The 19523-nt window shown below is 38.6% G+C and overlaps 1 protein-coding gene across 1 annotated transcript in view; it reads left to right on the top strand.

Moving 5' to 3' along the window:
• The window catches only part of stk17a (serine/threonine kinase 17a), a 31019-nt gene that overhangs the window by 2344 nt on the left and 9152 nt on the right, over positions 1-19523 (top strand). Inside the window, exon 2 of the mRNA XM_066683126.1 lies at positions 14776-14988. Within this exon, the coding sequence (XP_066539223.1) occupies positions 14776-14988 (213 nt within the window). The remainder of the gene's footprint in view (positions 1-14775; positions 14989-19523) is intronic.

The following is a 19523-nucleotide window of genomic DNA, read 5'->3' as shown; positions in this document are numbered from 1 at the left end:
GAGATTACCTTCCTCTGAAGTTCAAGGCTGCAGTGTGGGGTTTCGGTGCATGCTAAAGGAATTGAGGTGTTTTTTTTTTTTTTCTTTGGAAAATAACTTTAGCCTATTTTTAGACTTTAAAGAATGTACTCATATGTGAAAGCAGTTTAAAAAATCAGTCTTACCCTTTCACTTGAATGTATTTGTCTCCCAGAAAGGGGGCAAGCTTTTTTTTTTCTTTTTTTTTTTTTTTTTTTTTTTTTTTTTTTTTTTTTGCAGAAACTTTCCTAAATTCTCCAGTTATTAGTGTATTTGAAGATAAGTAATCAGTGGACACAGCTTGGTCCTTGTAGCATGGGACATAAACCTTTTAGACCCAAAGTAAAAAAATATATATATTTAGATTTTATTAATATATATAATTTTTCTTTTAAATATTGACTCTTGGTGAAAAACCATCTAATCTGGCCTTGAATGTTAGGTTTGTCACTGTACCCTTTAACAGAATGTTGGTTGTGTTGGGGCTGGCCTAAGGCAAATGTAAGGCTAATGCTGCACTGCATATATATAATGCCTAAAAACTACACATCTGGTTTAATGATTTAGTGAGTTAGTCCCTGATGAGAGAGAGAGAGGGAGGAAAATGTTAAGCTGTCTGGATTCTTTAGTAGCCCAAGGGATTATAACTGACATATTTACAACCAGACTACAAAAGCAACAGCAATGTACCAAGTTAAGAACTTCAGTTGATATTTTTTGCCAGTGTTCAGACTCACAACAAGAAGTTTTACCATGTCCTGAGAATGTTTGGTATTTTTGGAATTTACACAAGGCATGATGGTATTAGCTTTTGGTAAACCTGGTATTAGGCTACAGGGCAATACTGCCAAAAGCTTAGCAAAAAGGCCCCAAAGAACCAATTACTCCCCCCACCCCCGTTCATTTTGCTTTTTATTTTTTCTTGATAGAAGTCAATGTCACTTGTGCCACCAATTTGTGCTGATGGAAAATTACTGCCCTGCAATGATGACTACCAGAGCATACAAAGTGTGAGGTGAAATGAATGTGATTGTGTGGTTTCTAGATGCTTAAATATGGATAATTGCAAGGTTGTCACACTGCTTTCCCCTGCATAGGGAACACCCAGTCCTGTAGGATCTGATCCAGGACTTTATGGTTGTCTAAAGGGAAAGAAAAATAACACAGCCTTGTGTGGGAACTGGGAACAAATTCTGAATGTCATAGATTAGATTGGAGTTTATTTGATCTAAGATAAGAATGTATGCAAAATGAGAAAGATAATAGTGTTTGCAAAGCAGTTAACAAGCACCCATTATATCCGTATCTCAGGTTCCTACACTCCTACAAGTTTGTATGCAGTGCTCTGAAAAAGTATTTGCTCAGTTTCTTCTATTTATATATATTGTCATGCTTAAATGCTTCAGGTCATTTTATTTAATATCAGATTAAGACAACACAAGTAAAGTCGAAATTCAGTTTTTAAAGGCGTAGTTCACAATTGTAATCAAAAGACACTTTTTTATTTTTTATTTTTTATAAAAGTCAGTTCACCATTCTCCAGTCTGTTTGCATGTTCAAAACCAGTCTATGAAGCCCCAGTGTCTGTAATGAAAAAAAAAAAACAAAGTCTGTCCGGTATGCTAGTGTTTCTTTCTCTCTCTCTCTCTCTCTCTGCTCAAGGCAAATGCATCTGAGTCGTTTTACACAAAAGAGAGAACTCCAAACATTGAAAAGCATGAACCAAAATGAGGATTACTCTATTCTTACTCTATAAGTGGATAATATTGACTTATATTTGCTGTTACGGATCACTTAAGGTGGAAATGCATCCAAATTGTGGAGACAGCTAACTGCATTACCAAATGTGCTAAATAGCTAAACAACTGCAGTTACAAACGAGTTTATCAAAACTTAGTCAAGTTAAACTTCAGCCACATGCAAACAACAGTCGTTATTCTTCTTCAAATATAACCTTCCACCTTAAGATTCTGAGCTTAGAGCTGCATTTCCCCACAATTGTAGACGTTACCTTACTGAAGAAAAGGATTTATTCAGACTATAATCATGCCTGTTAGTTATTGCCTCATTAAAAATAATAACTGGTTGTGCCTCCCTTGGCATTAACTTCTGCAATCATATTTGTGTCAACTTTCACTTCCTTGCAGAATATTTTTATTTAGGTGACATGAAGGGATTTTGTGCGTAAAATGCAAATTTAAAGCCTATGTTCGCGATTGTAATTTCTCCACCATTTACCGCTCTCACATGTTGCCACTTGTGCAACAAGTCCAGTCATGAAATTTCTTCACTTCTAAATATTCCACAGTCAACCGTCAGTGGTAGTATAACAAAGTGGAAGTGATTGGGAATGATAGCCAGTCAGCCATGAAGTGGTAAGCCACATAAAATGAGGTGCAAAACAGGTTGCCAACTTTTTGCAGTCAATCACTACAGACCGCCAAACTTTGTTGCCTACAGATTAACTCGAACAGTGCGTAGAGAGCATCGTGGAATGGATTTCCATGGGTGGGCAGCTGTATTCAAGCCTTGCATCACAAAGCACATTGTAACACATTGGATCTAGTGGTGAAAAGCACGCCGCCACTGGACTCTAGAGCAGTGGAGTGTTCTCTGGAGTGACGAATCATGCTTGGACAATTTTGTGCTCCGAACTTTGTGGGAACAGTTTGGCGATAGCCCCTTTCTGTTGCAACATGACTACGCACCAGTGCACAAGTCAAGATCCATAAAGTCACGGAAAGTCAAGTTTGGTGTGGAAGAACTTGACTGGCCTGACCTCAACCCAATAGACCAACTTTGGAATGAATTGGTTCAGAGGCTGTGAGCCAGGCCTTCTCGTCCATCAGTGACTGACCTCACAAACACTCTATGGGATTTTTGAACATTCTTCCAGAAAACACACTCTTAATCTATGTGGAAAGCCTTGCCAGAAGAGTTTAAGATTATATAGCTGCATAGAGTGAGTCAACATATTAAATCCTATAGATTAAGAATGGTATGTCACTCCAGTTCATATGTGTGCAAAGGTAGATACTTTTACATACTTTTGGCAATATAGTGTATGTGGTCTGATAGGATAAGTTCCTTTCCTTCATTTTACACAGGTTTGCAAATCGATGTAGGTCACTGGTGAATCTATAGCGTTCCAATTTTAACAACACCAGCCCTGATTTCTGTTTAACAGCATGGCCTTGAGAAACACCCTAGATAATTTATCTTTAAGTTTAGGAAAATGGAGAATGTCTCATGAGTCAATCATTTTTATATCTAGAGAATCATGACGATGTGTGATGTCTTTCATTTGTCTTTTGCACATTTGCGAGGCTTTAGTGACGATTCGGTGTTGGAAGGAATCTGATGGCAGTGATGAATTTTCTAGTCTTACTGTGTTGAATATTTCTCATGTGTTCACACAGCATTCCAGAGGTCATCTAGTCCCTCTGGCTGTTTATAAAGAAGATTCTCTGTCGTCCTAAATTAAGGTCAGACACTCCAGTGTTATTTAGGAGGGCTTTATTTACTCCTAGTGTGACCATAATCTAAAGCTTTGTGTCATCAACTGAAAACATCTCACCATCCTCTTTAAATCTCAGGGCTGCCATGTGGGGTTCCATTTCTGGATGGGGTGTACGAAGCTGTCGGATATGTGCAGTGTGGTCCCTTTCAGTGACGCCACAGGCCCCCCTTTCTTTCCCTGTCACGTTTCGGAACCCCGGCCTTGCAGGCCTATTCGTACAGAAAGGATCTCTGTCTTAGGCCTGACAACTGAGAAGTATACCATGACATCATTGCTCCACTTCTGGAGTTGTTTGGGTCTCAGGCCCTGATGGCAACGTCTGAGGCAAGCCATGGCAACAGGGACCGGGGGATGAAGGGGAGGGTGGCCGTGTGAAAGACAAGTTTGTTTTTGAGGCTTGTTGATGAGCTCCCCTCTTGATGAGGGTCAGAAAAAAGGCCATGATGCCTGTTGTTGACAATTTGAAACTGCCGTGCTAAAGTCATTCTGTACAGCGGTAGGAATCCTATTATGTTTATTTAACCTTCTCCTTCAAGCTGACCTTTTGAACAGTTGTCACAGAAAACATCAGACATGGAAAGTCTCATATGGACTTGATGACAGAGTCAATCTCTTTTTGTTAGCAAACCTATGAATGGAGATTGTGGCAGGTGAGGTTTGAAGATTGTTACCTTCTCAAGCAATTAGGGTTGAAAAATAGTTTTTGTCAAAAAACACATTTTGAAGTTTACAGATATTTCTGAAAACGTTTAATAATAGCCATCATTTATAAACAACAATGTCAATAGTCATATTTCGCTTATGTCACTGAGTTAAACCACTTGGAGGCAATCAAACCACAACTGAAGTTTAGTGCTTGTAAAGAATAGTTGCAATTGTGAAACACCTACAGTAATGAAAATTTGCAAGAAAATATCTGCCCCCACTTTTACTTATTCTGTCAGCACATTTGCGGGGCTGTTTATTTAACTTCACTTAGCAGAAGTGAAGTTCACTTTTGAAACAGCCCATTTGTCTGTCTCCACCACTGCATAGCAAGCAGACCAGATCCTTTTTTGTGTGCGCTGTTGCCACAGTGTTACAAAGAGAAAGAGGAGCTGAAAGGACACAGTCACATTGGAAGGGGGGGGGGGGGGGGCTTTGCACAGGGACACTGATGAGGTAATGCACTTTCCCAAGGTATTCAGAAAATGTCTGCCTGTGCGCCGGAGACCATGTGAACAGGCGCCTCTTACTCTATGTTGAGGTCACATGTCAGAGTTCATTATTCCCTTATGTCATAGCTACAGAGTAAACAATCCTCTAGTTTCAGTCTGGGAGTCTTTTTCCTGTCTGACTAAAAGGGATTTTGGTTATACCTAAGTATTTGTTGCTTAAATGAGGTGCTTTTGCTCCTGTCACACTGGCTCCAGTTTTGTATCTGCTTGTGATTACTATTGCTTACAGAGCAGCACTTTTAACTGAAATGCTGTACACCAGCAAACTACATTGCTGCTTAGCTAAAGGACAAACTTGCTCACCCACCAGGTTGTGAAAATCCTCATTTCTCTTCTCGTGCTATAAAACATCTGAAAATTATCAAAATTTAGATTTTAATTTAATTGACCTCTGTTGTAAATGAACCTCTGTTGCGAGATAAACCCACCTAATTATTTGTGTGGCTTGGTCACACTGGGTCTAGTCAGAGATATATATAATAGTTATTTTTTTAATAGATGTGGTTCAGCTTCCATGTAACAAAAGCTAGCTGCTTCAGCAGCTTACTTTCTTCATAGACAGTGCTTATAAATGGGGAGGATTTGCCATTAGTAAAATCCTGTGAGCATATGGCATTCTCTGTTGGTGAACGTCTAGAAAGGGCCTCCATTCTGTGTTAGACTGCAGGGACTCTCAAATTCTTAATATAAAATTAAGATGGGGAAACTGAGGTAGATGAACCAGACATCATTCAGTCACAGTTCATTTAGATTCTTCACCCTCTCCGTGCTAATGCTTAAGGAGCAAAATATTTTTAGGGTTTTCATTTCAGGGTCAGTAATTTAATAATGCTTATTCAGGTTTATACAATGTTTAACCTGTAGCGGTTTAATGAGTAAAGAAAATGGATGGTGAAAAAGTCAGATCTCCTTTAGCCAGTTGAATATATGTGCTGCCTAACCAGACTGACGCTTTTTATTATTTTTGCTTTAAAACGCTAAATTAATAACTTAACTGACATAATTTGCAGACCCAAGTCTTTGCTTTCTAATAGAATCGATGCTTAACTTTCTTTAAAGCTGTTATATTTTTGGACCTATTAGGTATTTGTCACTATGGAGCAATTGTTTTAGTATGTTGTGTACCAGTTGGCTTCTCTGTGGTCAGCATGAGCAGTGCACAGTGAAATGAGATTTTCCCCAGGAAGTGTGAATGAGATGTCCTTCAACTGAATAGTGTCAGAATGTCACCATCTTGACGTCAGGTCTCTAACATATCCCTGTCAAAGGGTCTTCGTGTAGCCTCAATCTTGAAGAGTCCATCTGTCAGCATCCGTGAGATTCTAACATGCCTTGAGATTCACTGTCACCTATTGATCACCTTTACCCAAGAGTAGGGGTCAGTGCGCTTGTCTCAATTAGAAAGCTGTCAGGGGTGTTCATTCCAGATAGGGAATAGTTGAAAGAGTTAATATTAGAAGCTGACAGATTAGCTCCATCCACAAGTCAAATGTACGTGTATAATAAAATATCTCAAATAAGCATGAATTCTTTGCATTCCTTGTAGTGTATATTCACCATTTTAAAGATTATCTGATGGGCCTCTGTGTGGAATTCTTTCATTAAAGAGTGGAAACCTCAGAGCATTGGTACTTGGCTAGGTGCCTTTTTTCTATATTCAGTCTTTTTTTCCTTTGTAAGTATATTCCACCTCAGCAATGTGTGGAAAAATATGGTGTTCATTTAAAGTAGTGAGAAAACTGAAACTTGTCTTTAGGTTGTGAGATGGATCCTGAGCCCAGTGCTAAATGTGTATAGTTTCCAAACAAACGGGTGGACAATTCAAGTCATTACTTTCTGATGGGACAAATTTTGATGGTTTTGGCCAGTGCACTGTGAAAACTGTGGTAAATTGCTTTTGCCAAATGCAACATAGCACAAAGATCATAAGATGGTTGTGCGAGTGTCACTATGAACTCTTCCCAATATACTTCTGTGCAACTTACCACAGACAATCTGCTCTGAATATGACTGTAGTCTTGTATAGACTGTGACCCTACTATCAACCCAACAGCTACATATGAAAGCCAGCACTTTCAGGGAGTTGTCTGCGTGAGGCCACAGGCTTTGCAAATGTGCTGACACCACTGCAGAGCAAGGCTGCAGGCCACTTTTAAAGGCACCAGAGGCACAACGTCTCGAGCTCAAAATCACAGACCATCTTTCCAACAGTCTCAAGCTTTTACTCACTGTCACTCAGCCCTGGTTAACCACACTTCACATAAGTATGCTTCACGATAATGGAGCCATATCTAGCCAAACATTTCCCTCATTACACTGAATGATACCAAAGTCATGTCTTAAGTGGTCTGTGCTGCTTTTGATCTGTCTATACTGTCCATATCTGGCACTACTGTCATCGTTCATACTAGTGATCGACTGATATGGGTTTTTTGATTGCCGATTTTTAGACAGCAGTAGTGGCCAATGGCCGATATGTAAAGCCGATATTCCCATTCCTTAGGCAATGAATAAACATTATCATTTATTTTTACAGAAAACCCTTCAAATTTGTAAAAAAAAAATATATATATATATTTGGAGGTCCTGAAATGTATATGAAGAGCTCAAAAGCTTATGAAAACCACAAAAAATATAGGCGCTTGTCTTATTTTTGAAAAAGAAAAAAAAAAAGTTGGTGACTATAAACTGAAGAGTTCCCATTACTTTTGTCTTTTTAAACTTATGTCTCCAGGGGTCTACTTTCATCAGGTAAAATTTGGAGTTGATGTCTCCTACTGATTTGAAGTTTATCATGTTGGAGCAGACAGTGGACAGGTGGCCTCTAAGTGTCTCTTTAGACCCCAGATCTCCATAAAGAAAATGATTACTTTTACTGCAAAAATACAGTGTGTATATCTTATCTAGACCTAATGTCAACATCTTAGTTATTTTCTTTACTTTCTATGAGAAACTAGTCTCCTGTCTGTCACCAAGTGGCCATTTACCCCTCACCAAAAAGTTGAAACCCTTATGTATGGTGTGATTTATTCTGATGTTTACACTTGTTTCTCACCGAGGCAACTTCCCCCACACCCTCTGCTGCATTTAAATATCCTCCAGTAGGGGAAATGTAACTAATAAAAGAAATCTAAGCTTTCAAAACATGTTTATTGACTTGAATATTGTTTGTGGCTGCCAAATAGAACCATTTGAGTCTCTCGCGCAGTGTCTGTGTCTGTTAGGCGCTGAAAATGTATGCGTTCTTCTGCATGGTTGTCCCTCCTCCTTGGGTGTGCATCGCCATAACTCTGTCACTGATTGGTATACAGAGTTGATTGACAAATCGTTTGAAATGTGAGCCTAAGCTACATGGCAGTAGGTGTGGCATGGCTCCATGAGGATCATATTTTAACTATTTTTTTGAAAATGTGTATTATTTTCTGTGGATTTTTTTTCGGCCAGTACTCTTGACACGAGGATTACTCACAAATGGTTTGACAGATAGTCCACTTTAAAACGAGACTAAATCTAAGGTAAGCGATGCTAACTTTGTGTGAGAGCTGCTTGTGGGCTCTTCAGGCTTCGAGAAGCAGAGGTTTTGTTATTGAGGAAGGCACCTGAAGTATGGAATGTCTTATTTTTTCGGCTTTAATCCCTTAGTCCTACATTTTAGCTTATATCCTTGTGATCCCGAGAGTCTGCCCGCTCGATTGGTGTATGATATGTACACATTGACTCAAATATGGCACTGTGAAAAATCTGAAAATCTATACTGTAACTAATATTTTTTCATAACAATTTCCAGGCAAGGTATATTTTGACCAAAAATACTTATTTATCGAGTAGGATTATATATATATATATATATATAATATATATATATAATTATTTTTTTTTTTTTATAAGAGGCTAAATAACACTGGGTATCTAGGTTACAACTATCAACTCAGTAACATATACTCTACTTCTGCTGTCATAAATGACTAAGAGCAGCCAGTACCAAATAGTGAGAGCTGAAGGAGAGAAAATAATTCTTACCGTTATCTCTGAGACAGCATGCAGCTACAGGTTGGAGACTTGTGCGTTCAATGTATGCCTGTAAGATGGCAAAATGAATGCAAGGGGCAGTCTAACAGCCAGAATGACAGAGGAGGTCAACGACTAGTTTATACTTAACAAGTTATGTTTACGCTGTAGAGCTCTCTGGCAGAAGCTTAACCCCTCTAACTATAACACAATGATAATTCAGGGCTTAAACTGAAGTAGACACTTGCCTAAGGTATTTCTTCACTTCCAGGCTTTTATTAACTTATTTGCTTTTACCCATTATCACTGGGTGCAAGACAGGAACACACCGTTGATGGTGTCATAGTCCATCACAGGGCATTACGCATGTACATATTTGCTCACAAAAACACTTGTGGACAACTCTGAAAAACCAGTACACCTACCAACATGTGTTTTTAAACTGTGGGAGGAAACCTGAGCCCCCAGAGAAATCTCAATCACCCGGAGAAAACCCATCCAGACTCTTGTCACAAACAGTGGCCAGAGGTGGGGTTTGGACTCACAACCCCAGGACTCAAGCTGTATAACAGTAACACTACCTGTTGCACCATTGAGCTGCCTCAGTGTTTAATTTCCATCATTCACGTTTTATTTGATAATCTCAAATGCAGAAGCAAATTGCAAAAAAAAAAAAAGTAAATAATTTGCCTGTAATCTTTGGATTTTGAAAATGTGTATTTGGTCCTGGGGTAACACATTAATCGTGTTCTACAGTTTTGGATTCTACATGGTCTTGTATGACAAAGTACAAAATTTGAAGCATATACATTATTGTATGAGCTACATAGCATTTCAATTAGGTGCCCAATATGTCTCCAAAGTGACCTTTTATCTTTTTCTATTTTCTTTCTTTTGTTTTACATGACATATGTTTTCTTCTGTGTAAATGCTATTGCCAAAAAAAGTGCCAGTCATTTCTGAAACTATAGATAAACAACACTGTGACCTCACATGTTTGAAGAGGTAAGAAATAAAGGCTGATCCCATGCCAATGCCAGAGGTGTAAATAACTATCATTCAAAGAAAATAAACAACCACAGAATCTAAAAGAATTCACAAACACTTATGGAAAATCTTTACTTTGCTTGTTTGCTAAGTGCTCGAGAATACTACATTCCGGTTAATGTGTAAATGTACTCGTGTTGTAAGAGCAAGCAAATAAAGAACTTTACTCATATGCTTTTCAACAGTGCCATACGATCACTGTGAATGTAAGTTAATTCTCAGTGACAAAATTTGAAGTTATCTGACATGCTAAACGTTTTAAGGGAACACATGCTTTATGCGTAAAAAATATGGATAGTCTGGGTGTATTAGTGTGATTACTTTAGGAGAATGTTTGTGTGAGAAGGGATTAAAAATTGGTATGCACTTAGTTGTACTACTTATGAGGAATCTGAGCTGTTTTTTGTACTATGTGATAAAAAATATTAGATGCTATCAATGAATTTACTTTAATTAAGCTAACCAGCCCACTAGGGGGCACCTGCATGTGAACAGGTTAAGGTAAAGTGAAGACAAATGGAACAGTTTACATCAAAGCCAAATTACTCTCATTGATGAGCAATGTGTTCCTCGGGGCAGTTACCTTGCCTTGAATGGCCAGTCGCAAGCCTATGGAGTAGCAGGTTTTTACGTGAGCAGATTAGAAATGCTTCTTTACTACATTCACGCTTGGCACTCGTTTTTAAGAGGCAGTCCTGAGCAGCAGGGGACAGATTAGTGCACTGCTATAGGAATGAAGGTATGCTGTAGCAGTGCAGTCAAGGGCAACACAAGCCTTTTTAGATTTACAAAGGAGCGGAAGCTCCCAAGTCAGTTAGTCTAAATTGCAGTGATTTGGAATAAGTCTCCTGAGACTGTTATGAATGCTGCCTGTAATGAACCAATGTTGTGATTTTCTCACTATTTCTGTCAAGAGACTTGCAGTAAACTGAAACCCAAGGTAGTAAGGGACTTTCAAAACAACATAGAGAGGTGGAAAACTTTGAGGGACAAAGCATGTTTTGATTCAGAAGCTCTACATCTTAAGTTGAAACAGTATCTTTGAGTAAAAATAACATTTTATCTCTTTAGTAGGTGATTTCTTTGCTCAGTATGTTGATTACAAAAGTATGACATAGTTTTAGGGCCATGGCATTGAAAAAAAAAAATTATAATAAGTTTAATAAGATAATTAAGTCAGAATTCAGAGAATAATATCAAAATGCTTCTGAGAATAATGTCGCTGCATGTGTAATGGGGCAGACACAACCATGGAGTGTATTGCTAAAGACATAATATGGTAGAGATTTCAGGAATAAATACTCAGATTCAGACTGTGAGTCTGTCTGTCTACATATTATAAAACGTGTGTATGTGTATAAAATCCAATCAGGGTTTCTCTGAATTATTCCAACCAACATTATTCTCGGAATCTTAAACTGTTTTTATGCTCGCCAAACCATAAAACTCCATCGTGCCAAAGAAACATATTGGTAACTAAAACTGTTTTTGTATCATTTTTGGACTGTGTTTACTTTCATGGAATGTTAGCCGTCAGTCAGTTCCCCTTAATTTAAGTAATACATCTAATTCATATTCAATTTATTTCCAACCTTTGGTTTCAATGTTACCCTTCTGTGGAGCATAAATAGAGCAATATCCTCAACACTTTCATGCTTTTCTAAGTCTGGCGATCTCTCCATGGTCCAAACCCGGGTGCTGTCTTTAAGCAAATCCGCACCGATGGCCAGTTTTTAAAATCCAGAAGCTGCATTGCTGGATAACTCATGCACACATGGTAGCACTAATAGCAAAAATGTCTGAATGTTCATGATGTAAATGTTTTTAAAAAATTATACGGGCCCTGAGTGAGCACATGACTAGTGTTGTTAACACATGTTATCTAGAAACATTGTTCTTTTCCTTTTTTCTTTTAAACACTAATCATTTGCCATATTTGTCCACAACTTACTCCTATAATTCATTTGAGCCTAGTGATGTATTATTAGTCGATGTAAACACAGTGTAGATACTGTTTAGTTCAGAAGATGGACTACCTTATATTTATGCTGAACTATGAATTAAATCTGTCTTCTCTATTGGCACCTTCACTATGATCTATCTGTCCACCTGTCCTTTCATAAATCCATCCATTCATATGTTTCCTTTTTATATTGTTGGCAAGGAAATTTACAGGGAGTGGGGATGAATGAATAAATTGATCACAAAAAAATGCACCTAATATTAACCTAAAACATTTTATATCCCTGATTCCCTTTACTTATTCTCTGTTTCATAAAGTGTGTGCCAAGGAGAAAGCTTTATATTGTAAATCTGTTGAGCTGGACAGAATGGGGCTGAATATGGGGGGAAAAGCTTCCTGTGGTTACTGAAACCCACTCCAAATCAATGACGGTCACATGAGTTGTCAGCAGCCATGCGTGCTCAGAGGCTTGATTTTTAGATCTCAGTGAATGGATTATGAGTGTGAAAGGAAAAAACACTATGGTCTGTATTTTAGCCTTGAACATTGCGATTATATAACATTCATTCATTGTCTGTAACTGCTTACCCAGTTCAGGGTCACGGTGGGTCTGGAGCCTACCTGGAGTCACTGGGCGCAAGGCTGACAGGGTGACACTCACTCACACACTTATGGACACTTTTGTTTTGCCAATCCACCTACCAATGTGTTTTTGGACTGTGGGAGGAAACCCATGTGGACACGGGGAGAACACACCAAACTCCTCACAGACAGTCACCCGGAGTAGAGCTCTTGATTACATAATGCCAATATTTTATTTACGTTAATATTTTTTGATCAGATCATGGGATTCTTATGTGCATGTTTAGATGCTCTGTACTCTCATTTCTTATTGCATTGTGCCCATAGCCATGTCATTTCTTATTGACCACTTGTGTCCACTTAATCATATCACCAGATGAGCTTACATTCATACATTCCATCCATTAATGATGAGACCAACTTGGCATGCTTTGCCAGCTAATTTGCCATAACTGCTATATTATCAGTGCCTGTGCTGGCAGAAAATGATGGCTTTCTGGTGGTCCTGTGGGAGTTCTTGACCATTGCACAACAGGGTGAAAGAGTGCTAACACAGCATGTAGAACTACCAAGTGCTTTTGTATGAGAGGTTAAGCTGATAAAAATATAAAGCAAATGTAGAAACATGGATGTCATTTTAATGTTATGGTTTGTCGGTATGTATATGCATTCTGAACTGACCAGACATCATATGCAGTATAGAAGAGGCCAAGAGAGAAGTCTATATCAAAATGCCATTCCACACCACCAGGCCTTAATTATATTAATGGAGCGCTATCCCAATTGGCTACTGAAAAGTTACCCTTTGCTCCAAATCCCCAGGTCAGCAATGTGAGCAAGCCCCAACTAATGTTACTTACTTAAACAACATTTGAGCCGGACATGCGTATCCGATATGAGCCCATGTGTATGACATTAACACAAATAACTTCTGATGTTGTCTGAAAAGCTGCCATTTTTTTCTTGATTTAGGAATATGACATCTTTCATTTCTAGCAAACAGACATAACAAAGCTTTCATTAAAACTATTGGAGATTTTTATTTAATTACTGCTTGCTTTTTTTGACAATATGATTACACTTTTTTTAAATAGTTAATAATAGTTTTCATATCAATGATGCAGTAAGTGGTTTGGAATGAGAGCTGTTGGCCTAAATCCATGATGAGCAGGCTAGCCCAGGACATTGCTGCACAATTTGGGATGCCCTTAAAGTAAGAGTCACTTACCTGAGGTGTCTCAGCAGCTCAGCAAACTCTTTCAGGAAGCGAAACCTTCTTTGCGCTTCACTTGGCCGCTTGTGAGTTGATAATCTTTGAGACTGGCTTGCTGCATAGTAAATTCCTCCTGGATGTGTTTTAAATAGGGATTTGTCTGTTCACAGCTTTCTTCTAAGTTCACCTTCCAGTTCAAGGGAAGTCTAAACATTCAGGCTTTTACAAGGTTAAATCACCTTTACACACGAAAGGTCATTTGATGGAAATTAACATTTTGTTGAATGTTTCACTTCGTGTTTTTAGTTTACTATAGCACACATACTTGGTACATTAAGACATTTTATTGTCATCTGGATAGCCATCCATTCTATATAATAGATTCCCTTGACAACCGGCATCATATGTGTGTGCTTTTCTCACCAGTGTCCTGCATATTTTTCCAGTCCTAAAAGTAGTCCACACCACAGAGTGGGTACAGGATTGAGTGGAAAATGTGAGGACCTAAGCTAAGGATGATTTCATTCTATGAAAATTTCAGCAGGACAAAAATGTTCAGCTGTCATGTCGAGTGCCATCCATAGACATCTAATGCCTTTTCACCACTTGCATACACATAATTTCACCCTTCTAAGGTTTTCCAGTTCAAGGCCCCTCTTTCAATGGCAATGAAGGAAACCATGTGTGTTGAGTGAGAGCTACTGCAATACAATAGGCAAGAACTGCTATGCCATGGCAGCATGTGGACAAATATTTATTTCATTGCTTGCAGTTAAATATATAATAAATAAACAAATACAACAATTGACAAAATGGTATAGCATGTTTGATACAGTAAGGTCCATGTGTTGCTATTTTAAATGTCCAGGATGTTAAAATGTTATTGCTGGGGCACCAGGTAATATGCAGTGTCTATCCCTGGTTTATATGTTTAAATGTTGTAATGTGGGGATTGTTATCTTGTTCGAATTGTTGACATTGGACCACCCACTTCTTGCAGTTTTGCCTTATGTGTAGTACTTATAACTGGATGAAGTAACCTCAGTCAATGACAGCCACAGCAAAACGGCTAGGGAGACCAATCAGTGAATAGTAATCACATTGGCAATATAAGGACTGGAATTGTGGCCATACAGAATGTGCAGGAATGTCTGATTGTGATTTATAAAAAAAATAATCTCATTTTCCTCTCTCTCTTACTCCACAGAGGGAAATTTGCAGTGGTGAGAAAATGTGTGGAGAAAAGCACAGGTCGAGAGTATGCTGCAAAGTTTATGAGGAAGAGGAGGAAGGGCCAGGACTGTCGAACAGAAATCATTCATGAGATTTCTGTGCTGGAGATGGCAGCATCTTGTCAGCGAGTGGTCAACCTGCATGAGGTTTATGAGCTTCCCAGTGAGATGGTTCTCGTTTTGGAGTTGTGAGTATTTTCCACTCAGAGATGGCTGGTATCAGAATGTAACTTTTGCAGTACTTGGCTGGGTTGATTTTATTAGATGCACCGATTCAGCAGTGATGAATTCATAAATCAGAAAGTATGGATGCATCGGTCTTAAACAACAACCCAGCGATCTACAAAGTAGCATTTTAAAGCTTTAATATAATTCATTCAATTCAGGGTTTGCTGTGGGTCCGGAGCCCACCTGGAATCACTGGGCACAGGAACACACCCTGGGGGGGGCGCCAGTCCTTCAGAGTGACACACACTCACACCTACAGACACTTGAGTTACCTATCCACCTACCAATGTGTGTTTTTGGACCATGGGAGGAAACCGGAGCACCCGGAGGAAAACCATGGGGAGAATGCACCAAACTCCTCAGACAGTCACCTGGACTGCGACACCAGCTTTAATATCAGCATTAACTTAAACTGCATGTGTTATAGAACTATTTTAAGATATCATAACTTTATTCAGTGAAGAAAGAGAGATGAGTCCTAATTAAAACATTAGAGACATTTGGAGAAATTATTTTTCCACCCTGATTATCAGTACTGGTCAGACGTCACAGCCTCATATAGAAGTGGTTTATGTATAAAATAAATCCCTGAAATAAAATTATATTCACTAATTGAACAGAGGGTCTTGCTAGCTGTTTGTGAATTTCTCACATCTAATTTGTACGAGTAGTTATCAAGACAACATGAACACACAGTAAAACTGTGAATGATAGAAGACTGAATTGCTTGACAGAGATGTAAATCACAAAAAATGAGTGCCAGAGAGAAAGAGGGTGCCGGAGAGAGAGAGAGAAATGGAATCCTTCTGTAAAGCCCAAAGTGATTACGAACACGCCTCAGTGAGCAGTTGATATTCCAGTAACGTGCAACGCGCCACATGCTTCAACCCACACTCCCTCCCATGGCAGTGCCTCTTACTCACTTAACAGGCACGGGTAGGCTCATACTGACAGTGTATGATTAGGTACTGACTGGCATACTGGGTTCCCCCACAGCCACAAACACAAACATTTTGAGTGGTTGAGTGTTTCCAGATTCTAAAGACAGGAACCAGTGTTCCTCACGGTATATTGCAGCTGTTGTTTCACCCACGATTTTTTACAAGAGGGATGTTTGAAGATCTTACCATACAAATTTTCATTAATGAGCTTCCCATGCTAGATGACCTACTTTCAAAGCTCTTAATGTGCTGCTTGCCTAGATAACGTTTTCCTTTTTTTATTTTGTTTTCTCTTACAAGTCAGCATTTTTCTCTTTGTATCGCAAACAAATTAAGTTCTTAAATATTGACAATGGCTGTCCTTAATTTAAAGTGCTACTTTAAATGAAATGCATCACATTTTCATGTGATGTGATCCTTAAAATATGGTTTTTAATATTATAAAAATGCATCCAAAAATCAATAGTATGGAATTTGTGACATTTAAATCCTCAAATAAGTTTCAGCATATAGAAAGACAGATAGAAGTCCATACTGGAGTTAATTTAAGCAAGGTCCAGTGTGTTTGTTGCTGTGCAGACTCTGCCTGTAGATACATAAATGGTTGTGTGTGCAGTAGTTTTAATCGCGCCTGAGTTTGTGATGCTAATGTGAATATCTCTAAGGCCCCTAGCCTCTGTGCCATTTTTAGGCCTTCTTCAGAGAGCAGGATGAGGGAGGTCAGTCCCATTTCCTCTCACCCACCAGTGAATGGCATGTGCACAGTTGGCTCAGCTTCAAGCCCATCATCTTCCCACCCTCATAACTGTCTCCCAGCAGCAGCTGGACTTCTGATGAGCTCTGTTCATTGAAATGGAATTCTGTTTTTCTGGGCCACCATTGATATAGCCGACTGTATGGCCACAACTTTTTAGCCTACATCAAGATGGGAGAATTGTTAGAATGTTTCTTTTGTCAAAAAAGGTTTAACTTGCAAGCATGTCCCTAGGAATATTTTTATTTGGTACAGAACAAAATTTGGAGCTTTTGAAATGATTTCCTCTCCATTTTGCAAAAGAGTAATTTAAATGAAGGACCATTTCCAATGTACTGTTCTAACACTCTAGAACACCATTGAGTACCTCTAGGTCTCCTCAAGTGTCCAGAAAAATTTATTAACTAAAAAATTGGTGAAAAAAAACCTTATGGGTCTCCCAACAACCAAACAGTATTCTGGCACACCAACTAAACATTGTTTGTTGATGTTTGTCTAGTTGGAGTGTGTGCTGTAACTCCAGAGATAGAAGACAGATGGCTCTTGTACTACCTACCACCTGTTTTAGTCTCTCACACTCCTATTTTAGCAACTACATTAATGTTTAATTGAGCTCAGCTGAGGTATACTAGTCAGAGAATTTCTCAGTGGAAGATGGGTACAGGTTATATTGCCTCATTGCTTAATTTCCAGAGCACACTGAGATTTTGACAAATCTATATATAAAGCAGGCTGCAGCATTACAGTTAGCATTTGCAGAATGTTGAGTTAGGGTAAGCCCATGCAGGCAGGAGTAAATGTATTAGAATTTTTATCAGTGAACTCTGCCCAAACAACATCACTGGAAAAAACTGGTGACCAGTGTAGAATGTGGACTATCACCTCTACGTTGGACTAGGGCTGGGCGATACATCGATATATTGACATAGAACAGAGCGGGATATGGAGTGAGGCTTATATATGGATCTCGCTTATATTGATATGTTAAGTTTTTAAAAGTCTAAATCTTGTACAGGGCCATTCTGTGCTCTGCTCACAGCCCCACCCCCACCCAGGTTTTTTCACTCACTCACTCACTCCTCTCTCTCTCTCACACACACACACACACACACTGGAGCCAAGTAACAGTGTGAAAAAGAAGAACAGCACTTCAGTTATATGTAAACAGTTCGGATTTTACTGGTCAGATGAGTAGCAGAAACGGCTATCTGCAGGGAATGCCGAAAGGAGGTAGTATGAAAATGCGGTGGGTACTACCAGCCTATTTCACCACTTACAACATCAGCACAACCTTCTGTACAAAGCTGTTAAACTCCGGGGTGCTGCTGCTGCTACTGTTCTGAAGTATTCACGTCCCAGTACAGTTCCCATAAACCAGTTCAGACAGCATTGCAACTTCATTAGGTAACGCTGTACCTTACGAAAAGAAAAGTACGAAGTGGCGTGGTATTACTAAAGCGGTAGTTTAATACATAGCAAAAGGGTATGATCCCCTTCTCAACAGTAGAGAAAAGGGCTCCAAAAGGCTAATTAAAACACCTGATCCACGATACTAATTGTCCAGTCGCAATTTATTGGCACAAGAAGCGATGCCTAATGTACATTTAAGTCCGACAGACCCTTTCCAACCGGCTCGCGAGAGTAAAACATTTTGCCTTGATGACAGATACATGATCAAGTTGCACCCATGAGCCATATTTGAGCATGACTATCCGCTTTAATGAAGTTTGGGGGATTAAAATGTGTGTCTGCAGACGAGCTATTTCCCAGAAGTCCACACTGGGAGCAAATAGACAAAGCCTTTACAATGTTCTTAAATGCACTTTATTACAAACAGTGTAGGTCTGTAAATTAATAAAGTCATTTCACATGTACTTCAGTCTTTATTTTGATAAATAAAAATGTCATCTGACATCTTTTTTGCTTTGCTTTACATTTTCAATGTACAATTATGGGGAAAACCTTTGTCTTAAACATACATGAACATTTAGATTTCATTTGAATATTGAGAGATAAGGTGGAGTTAACACAACTGAAAGTTCTGTTTATAAAATGTTCATAAAACATTTATTTTGCATTATTTTTTCACAACATATATATATATATATATAATTTTTTTTTTTTTTTATTCAGTCTGTTAACATGATTTATTTACACAAAATACTACATGTACATGAGTAAATACAGGAGAAAGCACTTTTTAAAGAACAAATCCAACCCCAAAGAAGTGCCTTTTTGTTATCTCATGAGAAGAAATATCGTATATATATATATATATATATCGTATATCGCCACTTAACTAAAACAAATATCGAAATGCTATTTTTGGTCCATATCACCCAACTCTACGTTGGACTCCCTTCATTAATTCTGTTAAAATCAGGTTTTCTAAGACTGCACTAATTCACAGATAAATTAAAGCTGACTATATTTATTACTGATTACCATTTAGTTTCTGTCCAGCCTTGAACATTAGGGACCTAACAGTTGGAAGACGTCTAGTAATGCAGGAAATCTGCTTCAGACTGAGCCTTGCAAAGACCCTGTGGGGGCAGGAAGCATTATTAGGAGGATAACTGATTGCCTCTGCAGATTAGCATTTTAAGCCAAAGCCAAGTGTAGCTTAGCTTCAGCTATTATACCCAACAGAGGTGTTTCTGATAATATAGTTTTTACTTTTAATGGTTTGTTGTTATTGCCGGCTTTGTAATAAGTATGAGCAAATAGGTGGTTCTTTTACTACAGCTCCAAAACCATTTTGCAAAACTCACAACAAGATGGGCTTGTGATAGCTGTCAGA

This window comes from Hoplias malabaricus, chromosome 10 (genome assembly GCF_029633855.1).
Source record: "Hoplias malabaricus isolate fHopMal1 chromosome 10, fHopMal1.hap1, whole genome shotgun sequence".
In the NCBI taxonomy this organism is placed as follows: Eukaryota; Metazoa; Chordata; class Actinopteri; order Characiformes; family Erythrinidae; genus Hoplias; species Hoplias malabaricus.
This window is presented reverse-complemented; position numbering and strand designations above follow the sequence as displayed.